Here is a 12,500-nt window from a genome sequence, read left to right on the forward strand (position 1 = left end):
CATGATAACGACTTCTGTTCCCAGAGAGCGTGTGAACTGCTGAGTAAGGAGTCACGGAGGGGTTGAGCAGGACTGAAAACACGCACCTGTTGTGAGTCTTCCAGCAGGACATAGGGGCAGCAACATGACAACACACACCTGTTGTGATCTGCTTCATCCTACAGTTTGCTGACGCCAGATCTCTACCTGCATGTTTCCTAAAGAATCATTCAAACCAATTACAGAAGGCATGTACACAACAACCTGTGGCTGCACGCTAACCAGAATGCCTTTAACCCAACTGCATGGCAACTGTAAGCTGGTTAGATGTGACCTTTGCCTTTAGCACCGTCCCACAAATGTTTGCGGGAAAAACAGAGGCACCACGTCCACGGTAGTGTAGGGCGCAAAAGGAGGCGCTATTCCTGCTGTAGCCACGATTGGGCTGCGTTTCCAAAGAGACACCTTTGAGAACGTCCCTGTATGCCAGGAACTGCTGGAACTTCAAATCCCTCCACGTTCCTGTAGGCTGTGTCTGTCTCCCTCTTGTTGCACACCCCTGACACTCATGTTTGCTGGTGTAGCAGAGTGGTGGGAATCGGGGGTGGTGGTGTTGGTGGGTGGGTGGTTGTTAATCTAATAAAACCCTGTAATCTCCACCAGGTGGTGCAGGTCTACATCTGACTCCATCTCTGCTGCCTCCTAAGACTCCTTTCAGCAGACACGTTAGCCATAAGGAAGGATTATGAGGTCTTTGACCTGTTGCGCACCCATGTAACACCCCGTACTTACTGGAACACTCCTGACGAAAGGGCCAGCACTGTTGACAGCAGGTTTGACGGGGTTAACAACAGGCAGGTGTGGTTTGTAAAACTCCACTGCCTTCTCGGACCCCCAACCCAGGCTCGCATGATCCAGTGAAATCCTGGATCTTTGAGATTAGGGTTAGAGATATTCTGGTAAGGCGCGCACGACCCCACCGAGCAAAGCTCGTTCCCGTCAAACTGGAGGCTGCGGGATGCAATGTTGTGCTTCACGTCCTGCTTTGCGTATCCTGAGGCACGCATTTCAAATGGGACTAATCAGTTTGTTTACATTACACTACATTTCAAACTAATTTGGCTTCAAATCTGGCTATTTACATGTTCCTTTACATTTAAATACTCAAATTAACTTGAAAATATTATGATCCATCCTTCCTTCTCTCTCTCTCTCTCTCTCTCTCTCTCCCTCTCCTGAGCTAAATTCGTATCCCTCATTCTCTATTATGAAAGGGCGTGTTGGAGATGAGTCATGTTGCTGTAGATGGCTATTAAGGAGACCCGGCTAGGAGTCAGGAGTATTGATTTTGTGTTCTTCGCATGTCATCTCCACCTCACAAACCTTCTCTCTCTCTCACACACACACACACACACACACACACACACACACACACACACACACGAGCTCTCCGTAGCAACGCATGCCTCATCAGGACAGGCCGTGTGCAGTGAGGATGTAAGATGGATTGGAACACTGTCCACCTTCTCTCACCTGATTCATGTGATATGGGGATACAACGCCACCATTAGGCGTGTGCGTCTGTGTTTGTTCTTCTGTTTATGTTGTAGCCACACAGATACTAAATGCAGTGATATGAAGGTCTTGCTCTCTAATGGAAGAATAACTCCCCACATAATGTGTAGATAAAGGCCTGTCCAATCTCATAGTTTGTTAGTGGTACTGTTGTTCAAAGGACAGTTGATGAGTAATCATCCATAAGGCCTTTGTAGGCCATCACTGTTCTGTGTGTGTGTGTGTGTGTGTGTGTGTGTGTGTATGTGTGTGTTTGAAGTGGTTTAAAAGCATTATTTGTGCTCATTGTGCAAGCCTTCCTCAGGGATCCCTGGCCTGCTACCAGAATGTATGTGTAGGGAACCCAGAGTCTGCACCAGCGTCTGGGCCTTCAATAGGAACCTCGGCCCATTTATAAATCAATTACTTCCTGCAGAGTTTTACGGGAATGAACACAGGAGCTAGTGTTCCAGTGTCCGGGCCTGGAGTAACGGATCCGTGTGTCTGCACACTGCTTTGTTTAAGCCCTGCTGCTCATCGACCTGCTCAGGGCTACACGTGAACTCAACGTTCGTCCGTCCGCGTGCATGCGTGCGCGTGCTGTTAGGTATACAAGCTTAACCTGTCACACTCTCCTAGCTAACCCAGCATAACCGTCCAGTTATTCGCTCTTTGTAGATTAACTGTAGTTTTTGCAGTTCACATCCGGAGCGTGTTACAGAAGACAGTCACGGTGCATCATCACGCTCCGCGTTCTGTATCGGGGTGTTTATTTTCATCGTAATCTGGGAGCTGATCCTCCCAATGTCCAGCTAAAGCATGCGTCTCAGTGCAGTACCACCCCGGGAAAACGCTCAGGCACACGCGTGACCTCTGCTGCTTCAACAAGCGTTGTGGCAGCACAAGAGCCAGCCCGACCGTGAGGAACCTTTTCTTCTCTCCACATGAAGACAGGGCTCTCTCCCTCACGTGTGCTCTTCTTCCCAGTCCTGCTCCTCTCTCATCCTCTATTCTCCCTCTCCATCATTCCACCCATCTTCCCCCAGCACTGGTTCCTTGACTCCTCCCATCATGTCCACGTGGATACGGGCAGTTGTCCTGTCGGTTACATCTGCACCCTGTTTCGTGGGATTGTGTGGAAATTGCATCTTAGCCATCATACAGGAGAGCATCTCCTGTGTGTATCTGTATCTACAGATGAGAAGGGGTTTAGGACACACTGCACACACGCGCCACCCGAACTGCTTTTAATCCAGCCCTGGGATTACGGTAATCTCGCTCGCTTCATTTAGATATTAGAATTTGGAACAGAAATGGTGGCTAGACATGATTGTACGAGGCGAATGCAGACGGACCAGTTCTACAGCTCACTGTGTCGACGGCTACTTAAAAAAATCTCCCAGACAGTTCAGAGAAAGTACTGCCTGTAGTTTAGACATTTTAATGACATTCTAAAGTGGTTTAGGAGACAGACGATGTAACATTAATTCTGCAGCCAGATTAGCACAATGATCCGTTATGTGCTGCCCGAGTAGTTGACACAGCATTGTTAAGAATCGGCACTGAAGGGTTTTCCCATCCTAGAGCTAAATATCGTAGAAAAGATTTGTGGTGTCTGTTCTCCTCTCCAGAATTAATCTAGATGAATATGGCTCCTGACCACAAACGTCTGGAGTCCTGCTTCGTTCATTTCAGAGGAACCAATTAAATTTTCAAAGCCTATAACTCGTCTGGGGCTGGGAGCAGGAAATACGTGGTGATGATATGTAGTTCGTTAAGGCCAGGTGACTGACTGCTTGGATAGCCACAGGAAAACAACTGGCTAATTAAATCTGATCACACTGAAGTGCACCAGAGCAGAGACCTGATCTGAGCTACAGCAGTGTGTTCACTACTGTCCTTCCCTACTCTGTCCCCTACTCTCGTCCCCTACCCTCGTCCCCTACTGTGTCCACTACTGTCCTTCCCTACCCTCGTCCCCTACCCTCGTCCCCTACTGTGTCCACTACTGTCCTTCCCTACCCTCGTCCCCTACCCTCGTCCCCTACTGTGTCCACTACTGTCCTTCCCTACTCTCGTCCCCTACTGTGTCCACTACTGTCCTTCCCTACTCTTGTCCCCTACCCTCGTCCCCTACTGTGTCCACTACTGTCCTTCCCTACTGTCCTTCCCTACTCTCGTCCCCTACTGTGTCCACTACTGTCCTTCCCTACTGTGTCCCCTACCCTCGTCCCCTACTGTGTCCACTACTGTCCTTCCCTACTCTCGTCCCCTACTGTGTCCACTACTGTCCTTCCCTACTCTTGTCCCCTACCCTCGTCCCCTACTGTGTCCACTACTGTCCTTCCCTACTGTCCTTCCCTACTCTTGTCCCCTACTGTGTCCACTACTGTCCTTCCCTACTGTGTCCCCTACTGTGTCCCTTACTGTCCTTCCCTACTCTGTCCCCTACTCTCGTCCCCTACTGTGTCCCCTACTGTTTCCACTACTGTCCTTCCCTACTGTGTCCCCTACCGTGTCCACTACTGTCCTTCCCTATTCTCGTTCCCTACTGTGTCCCCTACTGTGTCCCCTACTGTCCTTCCCTACTCTGTCCCCTACTGTCCTTCCCTACTGTGTCCACTACTGTCCTTCCCTACTCTTGTCCCCTACTGTGTCCCCTACTGTCCTTCCCTACTCTCGTCCCCTACTGTGTCCCCTACTGTCCTTCCCTACTCTCGTCCCCTACTGTCCTTCCCTACTCTCGTCCCCTACTGTCCTTCCCTACTCTCGTCCCCTACTGTCCTTCCCTACTCTCGTCCCCTACTGTGTCCCCTACTGTCCTTCCCTACTCTCGTCCCCTACTGTCCTTCCCTACTCTCGTCCCCTACTGTCCTTCCCTACTCTCGTCCCCTACTGTGTCCCCTACTGTCCTTCCCTACTCTCGTCCCCTACTGTCCTTCCCTACTCTCGTCCACTACTGTCCTTCCCTACTCTCGTCCCCTACTGTCCTTCCCTACTCTCGTCCCCTACTGTGTCCACTACTGTCCTTCCCTACTCTCGTCCCCTACTGTCCTTCCCTACTCTCGTCCCCTACTGTCCTTCCCTACTCTCGTCCCCTACTGTGTCCCCTACTGTCCTTCCCTACTCTCGTCCCCTACTGTGTCCACTACTGTCCTTCCCTACTCTCGTCCCCTACTGTCCTTCCCTACTCTCGTCCACTACTGTCCTTCCCTACTCTCGTCCACTACTGTCCTTCCCTACTCTCGTCCCCTACTGTCCTTCCCTACTCTCGTCCACTACTGTCCTTCCCTACTCTCGTCCCCTACTGTGTCCCCTACTGTCCTTCCCTACTCTCGTCCACTACTGTCCTTCCCTACTCTCGTCCACTACTGTCCTTCCCTACTCTCGTCCCCTACTGTCCTTCTTTACTTTCTGTCCCTCTCCACAGCATGTGTACAATGGGATGGAAGTTGAATCTAGCGTTGGGTCTTGTTTACTGACATCAGCGTTGGTGTTGTGGAGAGTCTTATGTGTAACATTCTGGTAAACGTCGATTTTTTTGTTTGTTTATGAAGTTTTATGGTGTACGTTTACCAGCACTGCTCTCTCCAGGGGCCCTATGCCCCGAAAGCTACTCAAATAGTCTTGAGTGCCTCCGTCACCTGCTGTAAAATGCAAATGAACCGTGTGCCTGTTCAAATGCACTCGGGCCTGCTGTTTGCGCGAGGGAAACGGAGAACCGTGCCCGATAAAGTCACCTTAGTGGAAACGGCAGACAGGGAGCCTGAAGAGAGCCGTGGCAGCGTGTGCTGGGCAGGAGGTGAGACAAGGTGAGATGCAGGACTGGTCAGCATGCACGCACACGTGCACGCGGACACACACTTGGCTGTGGCTTCACCTCTGGCTTGTAAGGCACGAGTTATCCGTGTCCTACAGCGCACCACAGGGCGGCCGCGTGCTAAGCTAGAAAACCGGCAGGTCCTTCGCAGAAGGCAGGCGGCTGTCGGTAAGCATCCATCTGTCCGCCACCCCATCCCCCATTCCTCCCTGCCTTTCTTTTTTTTCCTTTTATTCTTTCACCACTCTTCCATTTGCTTTCATTCGCTCTCTCCTTTCTTCTTCTTTTGCTCCGCGCCTGTAGTTACGCAGGCGCGCGCACAAACGCACCCTCCTGCTCCATGCGTCTCGTGTTCATTTGTCTCCGCTGAGACGGAGACGTCTGCTTGGGCAGCGCTAGAGAACTTCAGAGAGACCGCTGAGGATGCACCAAAATAGACCAGCCATTTACGACCTAGGGGACAACGAGAGAGAAAGCCTGAGTGCGAGAGAGAGAGAGAGAGGGAGAGAGAGAGAGAGAGAGAGCGAGCAGCACACGCCAACGTACACTCGCTTACATCAGACTCGTGCCTTCCATCCCTAAGGTCGGACGCGCCCACACGCACGCACACACACGTGCACACACGCACAAACACACACACATACACACACGCACACACACACACACGCACGCACACACACACACACACACACACACACGCACACACACACACGCGTGCGCACACACACACACACACACGCACACACACACACACACGCACACACACACACGCGTGCGCACACACACACACGCGCACGCACACACACACACGCGCACGCACACACGCACGCACACACACACGCACACACACACGCACACGCACACACACACACACACGTGCGCACACACACATTTATTATCTATCCATGTAATGTACTGGTTGAGGGTCCCTGTTCCAGTTTCTGTGTGAGTAACCCTGTCAGTAAAGGTCAGCGCCCCCTCTAATCCATATGTACTTATTGGCGTAAAGACCCGACACAGTCCGGCGGACTATAGCTGGATCTGGGGCCATAAACAGCAAAAGGTCTGATCTTTGGCCTTGTAATGTATTTTTTTTTATCGACCGTGGCACGTATGCTAAGTGTAAACACTGTCTACTACTAGTTCTGAAGAGATATACTGAAGGGGTCAGACACTCACTGACTTCTTACTGTGTCTGTCTGGTAGTTTAGGCGTCTCGCTTGTGAGTAGTTTGTAGTTTGTGCATGGGAACACACACCTTTCCAAAGACCACGGCTCTTCGGTTTTTAATTATCCAAACCCACCCCTCTCCTGTCTGTACACGCACACACACACACACACGTCACATATTCAGAAAGCTTTAGGAGTTAGAAACACCTTGCAGTTAGGTACAGTTATGGCCAGTCTGTTGACAGTTCTGGATATTTTGGGTGGCAGGCTGTTCTCAGTGCAGCAGGGATATTGACATGTGCGGGAAAGACATCAGCTCTGCTGTACCTGGTTCAGTCACACCACACCACCACCACAGCAGCTCAGTGTGTGTGTGGTCAACATGGCCCACCACCCAGTTAAGCACCCAGTCAGCAGTGGTACTATGGGAGGGTCGAGGGCAGAAAGGAGGTGGTCAAGTGTGCATGGAGACACACGGAGCCACAGACTGTAAGTGTGCGGCTATAGGCTGGGCAGTGGCTCAGGTACTTGACTAATAATCAGAAGGTTGCCAGTTCAAGACCCATCACCCAGTTGCCGCTGTTGGGACCCTGAACAACACCCTTAACCCTCAATTACTCAAGTTGTGTTCAGTCATAATTGTAAATTGCTTTGGGAAAAGAGTGCCAGGTGAATGTATAGCCTGAACCTGTAAGAGCGGATTGTTCAATAGCAGGATGATGTGTGTACACACACACACGTGTGTTTGTGTATAACAGTCAAGTAAAGAGTGTTCTGCGCCACAGCCATGACACTATTTGTGGCCTACAGCTTGTGAAAACATATTCCTAAAAAATACTTGATACAAACCAGATTTATTTATTCTCGCTGTCTCACACCCACACACAACCCAACCCCCACACACACACTTTCTCTCTCTCTCTCTCTCTCTCTCTCTCTCTCTCTCTCTCTCACACACTCACACACACACTCTCTCTCTCTCCTCCTCTCCAGGGATGGTTTGCATACAGTCAGAACATTGTAAAACACTTCCCAGGAAAGTGCTCTTATCACTCTTTTAAAGTGCTGCAGGGCAGGTCACGGCCGTGTGAGAGCACGCCGCACTTCCTGGGGCTGCTCGGAATTAATCTAGATTAACAGGCTGCCTCTGCACTGACCCCAGACCTATGCTTGTTTTACTCCTGCACCGGTGCATGTCAGGATTTGGGACAAGGCACCTGAACTTGGAACAGCAGCCAAACTGCCAATCACACGTCATGATCACCTTTCAGAGTGCGCGGTACGTCTCTGCCCCGGGCCATAAACATATTATATATGTTTTCTCAGAAAGATTAAAGGGATTTACCCGAACTAACGTTGCTGGATTCGTTCATATTTCAAAAGACCCAGAGTAATTATTAATTCAATGCCAAACATTTTGATCTGCCCTTTGATTCTGCGTTCCTCCTCAACGGGTTTTCTCGTGGTGATTTTTCGGGTCTTAGATACCACAGAAAGCCTGGAGACAGCGTGAAGGCTGAGGTCAGCCTGTCTGTCCCATCTCTCCTTCCGCATCCCTCTCTCACATCACAGTGTCATTAGGGATCCGTTCCGTCTTTTGAAGCGCGTTTGAAATGAGCCTCACCTACACGCGAGGAAGAGGAGGCCGTTTCAGCAGCACATCATTAGTGCACATCTCAAAAACGGAGCGGGAACGGCCGCGAGAAACGCTTTGCGATTAAGCGCGTCCCGTGGCGTTCAGACGCAGGAACAGTAGTTGCTGTGTGTGGAGTGTTCCATTTCTTTTGCAGGCACAGCAATGCTGATTTGCTTCAATAACTAATATAATAACTTTTTAAACAGACATTTGTATGTATGCCTTTTTTGACTGTTGCTCATAGCGAATCATAACCACACTTCTGTAGTGCAGAATTAGGCTGCACTCCGTTTTGTGCGCCCGCAGTCCTAAGCCATCTTTGATTTGATGCTCCGTTGCTGCCGGGTGGAGCACGGGTAGAGCACGGGTGGAGCTCGGGTGGAGCACGGCCCCAGCTCCTACTTTTTTGCTGTCTGGGTTGACCCTGGGCCCCCGAGCAAACGCGCGACGGCAACACAGACAGAAACAGCACAAGCGCGATAATTGAGACCCGAAGGAGGCCCTTTGGGCAGAGAGGCCAGGGTACCATGACGCCCCCCTTCCTGCTCCTGGCTCAGGAAATGCTTGAACCATCCGATAGTCGGATGGCTGGCGCGCTGTTGACCGACGGTAACGTGGATAGTTATAGTCCACTGACAAGCTTGTTTACAGTATCAAAACACAGACTTTGCACCTGTACGTGTGTGTGTGTGTGTGTGTGTGTGTGTGTGTGTTCTCTGCTCACAATGTGCTACCACCTCTCTCCATTAACACAAATCATTAAATAAATAAATGGATCCAGCCATATGTTCTTTTAACTCTGTTGTTCTTGTCTGTTCTGTGTTTTACTCCCTTTCCTGTTTCTATACATCAGGTCAACTTGAATTTACGATTGTGTGACTTTGTGTTTTGAATGTTCAATTAGGGTGTTTCTTAAGTAATTCAAATGTACCAGTGTAGGGATTAAACACCTCCTTCTCTCTCTCCTCCTCCTCTATTCTTGAATAATTAATCCACCTCTTTCTCCAGGAGATCTTCTTTCAGTGTGGCACAACACCCAAATTCTTCTCCTTTTCCCCCTCACAGACTGACACTTTTCCCGCTGAGCCCAGTTACATGGGGAGCAGGCAACAGTACGTTCAAAGGTAAGGCCTGTTAAACCAAATTACAGCCCCAAAAACCGCTCCCCCATGCTGGCCTAATTTGCCCTCGTCCCCGTGTTCCCGCTCTCTCTGCCGGGCAGCAGCTCCACGTTCAAGGATCCGGAGCGTGCCAGTCTGCGGGACAGCGGGCATGGCGACAGCGACCAGGCCGACAGTGACCAGGACACCAACAAGGGTTCCTGCTGTGACATGTCTGCCAAAGAGGCCCTGAAGATGAAGGCTACAGGACTGAAGCCACAGCCCCTGGAGCAGGGTGAGTCGCCCCCACGTACCCGGCGTGCGCTCCACGTCTCCCTCCCCAGTACTTCCTGCCTTTATGAACCGTTTCTTTTCCACGCTTTTGCGTCGGTTTCTTTCATTTCCAGTTCCTCTGTGGATCTCTGTGCTGTCCTTCTCATTTTCAAAGTGCAGTCTCTCTCTCTCTCTCTCTCTCTCTCTCTGTGTGTGCTCATCCCTCCCTCCCTCCCTCCCTCTCCGTCTTTCTCTCCCCCTCAACCAATCGCTGCCCCATGACTTACACCTCCTCTGCCTCCCTCCAGATTTCCTTCTCTCTCTCTCTCTCTCTCTCTGGTTCCTGTATTCCAGCCACGTTCTCGGTTTATCAAACCAGACATATGCCCATTATGATTTTATAAGCCAAACCACTTCAGCCTCTCTATTGAGTGTGTGTTGGGGAAGTGCTGGGAGCATGCTTCTTTAAAACCTTTGTAATGGAACATGGAAAATGACTTATCGTGCGGTAGGCTATGTTACACCCTCGGCCTGATTAAATATGAATAATTATCCTGTGTCTTTGTTGGTGGGACACATTGTTTGCAACACGCGTGGAAGTGGAAGGACGTTGGAGAATTCTTTGTAGTCGGTTGTGGAAGGGAGATGTGGGAAGGTTACACCACACCAGTGCATGCTGGGTCAGGGTCAGGGCCCTCACACCAGGGCTGCTTGCCTACAAAGAGGATCTCACAAGAATGCGTGTGCACATGTGTGTGTGTATGTGTGAGAGAGAAAGTGTGGAATAAATGGACTATGGAAAGCTATAAATCAAATATAATAGTACAATTAATCAGTGGAACAGAAGGAATCTCTGCTATCTGGGTTGAGACAATGGAGGCTAAGCTAGTATCGTCTGCCTTGATTTGGCTCTGTGTGCGTGTGTGTGTGTGTGTGCTTATTTCAATGGGATTCAAGAATAGAGAGAATGTACTGGCAAGAGAAATTGGCCAATTAAAGAGGCCCATATGTTTCTTATTTTGTGACTGTCGTCATTTAATGGTGCATGAGACTATCTGGAGAATGACATCAGCTCCCTGTGTGAGCCGTGTGATTCCACACACATGCACAGCACAGCGCTGCACTTCCAAACACACACCATAATGACCTAAGGCAGGAACAATGAAATCTTCTCACAGAGGAATGACAGTGTGTGTGTGTGATGTTGATGCCAGTGTGCAGCAGAACATCACTTATGCCTCCAGCTCCAGCCTTCGCCCCTCTGCAGCACAGCACTTCTCTCTCATCTTCCTCAAATCAATAGTCATGCTATTCAACAGTTAACAGAGAACAGGTGCTACTGTTTGGGCAACAACATATAGCTGGGCTCTCACTCTGTGTGTGTGTGTGTGTGTGTTTACATTATTGGTACGATTGCTTTTCCTTTTTGTATTCCCAAAGTAATTATAAGGTGGAAATATACAGATATACAAACACATAACAAAAACCGAATAAAACTATTACTAATAAAAGTGGAATATGTACAATATGAGCTCAGTACTTCATCATACTCCGTTACCTCAATATTCATCCGTCTGTCCAAAACAAGGTCCACTGCACACGCACGCACGCACACACACACTAAAAACTTTACACATAACTCAATATGTTAAACAAAGGGCATGACATACTAGAACAAACTTTACAGGAACTCTGCTCATGCTTTTGCTCTCTCTCTCCCACACACTCTCCCACACACACACACACACACAGCTGGCGGTGATTACACACCATGGACTTCAGGAGGATGCGTCCAGTGGAAATCCAGTATGAACCAGTAGAACAGACTTCGTTGAGGTCTGCACCGTGGTGTGTGCTGTGGGAGCTAATGCTACACATATGAAGGACTTTGCTAGCGAACAGCTGATGTGAACGTGAGCAGACGCTTCAGGCTTATAGCACAGACACACAGCACAGACACACAGCACAGACATACAGCACAGACACACAGCACAGACATACAGCACAGACACACAGCACAGACATACAGCACAGACACACAGCACAGACACACAGCACAGACACACAGCAAGGTCTAGCCAAGCATCACACTAGTGAGCAGGTGTGAAACACCGGCCTGGTGTGACGTCCAACTTTAGATTACCTGAACCGACTGGGCGGAACCGCAGTCCAATTAAAGGACTTTTGTCCAAATAATCTGAATTGTACAAACAGGCCACTGCAATCCCAATAAACATAATCTCTTCATTTCTTATAACAGGCGTTACAGTTGTGGATCAATAATTTCTTGCTTTCCGTTATATAGTTTCTCTCAGAACAAGGTTCCAAGTTCTCAAAACACAGTTATGTAACATAATAATCCGTGCAAAGCTACTAGTAAACAATTGTTGCATTAACAAAATAAAGTCTTAAACATGTAAACAAATTTTATACCACTGATCGCCACTTTCAACGTTTTCATTCATGCGGTCACATTATCGGTTGCCGTACAGCGTGCGGTCAGGCGTGGGCGCTAGTAAGCGCTGGAAACTGCCGTGTGCCATGCGTGGTGTGAAGGAGCAGTGATATGCTGAGGCAGGAACCAGAACATGAGGCGTGAGTCCAGGAGAGGTCATGGCTGACGGGGTGGAGGTCAGTACGGGACACCCTTCTCTCTGCCAACTGTGACCTGTACGAGAGAGCTACGCCCCTAACTAATGGAGCCAAACAGAAGACAGGAGAGCAGGAGCGTGTCAGGAAGAGAGAAAACTCTCCATCCTCCATCCTCCAATACGACAGAAACCAAAGAATGAATCAATACAACGACGCAGTGCCCAGAATAAGGGTGTTCTACACCGTCTTTCCATACAGAAGTCCTTATTATGAACTGACTGCACAGCCTGAAACTGTAGAGCGTATTAGGAAAAAACATTCAGACAAGTGTGATGTGTTTTCTTCCTGTGCATTTACATTAAATACCAGCCCCTCC

At 49.5% G+C, this 12,500-nt stretch overlaps 1 protein-coding gene across 5 annotated transcripts in view; it reads left to right on the forward strand.

The window, feature by feature from the left end:
* Window positions 1–12,500, forward strand: part of pcdh17 (protocadherin 17) — a 59,845-nt gene that overhangs the window by 15,986 nt on the left and 31,359 nt on the right. For 3 of the 5 annotated variants that reach the window (XM_035523091.2, XM_081708475.1, XM_081708474.1), the window contains exons 3-4: window positions 9,225–9,283; window positions 9,382–9,554. In XM_035523091.2, the coding sequence (XP_035378984.1) occupies window positions 9,225–9,283; window positions 9,382–9,554 (232 nt within the window). Of the gene's footprint in view, window positions 1–9,224; window positions 9,284–9,381; window positions 9,555–11,284 lie in introns of all 5 variants that reach the window. The other 2 variants (XM_081708477.1, XM_081708476.1) reach the window with 2 other exon arrangements.

This window comes from Electrophorus electricus, chromosome 26 (assembly GCF_041902795.1).
Source record: "Electrophorus electricus isolate QZ-2024a chromosome 26, ASM4190279v1, whole genome shotgun sequence".
Lineage (NCBI taxonomy): Eukaryota > Metazoa > Chordata > Actinopteri > Gymnotiformes > Gymnotidae > Electrophorus > Electrophorus electricus.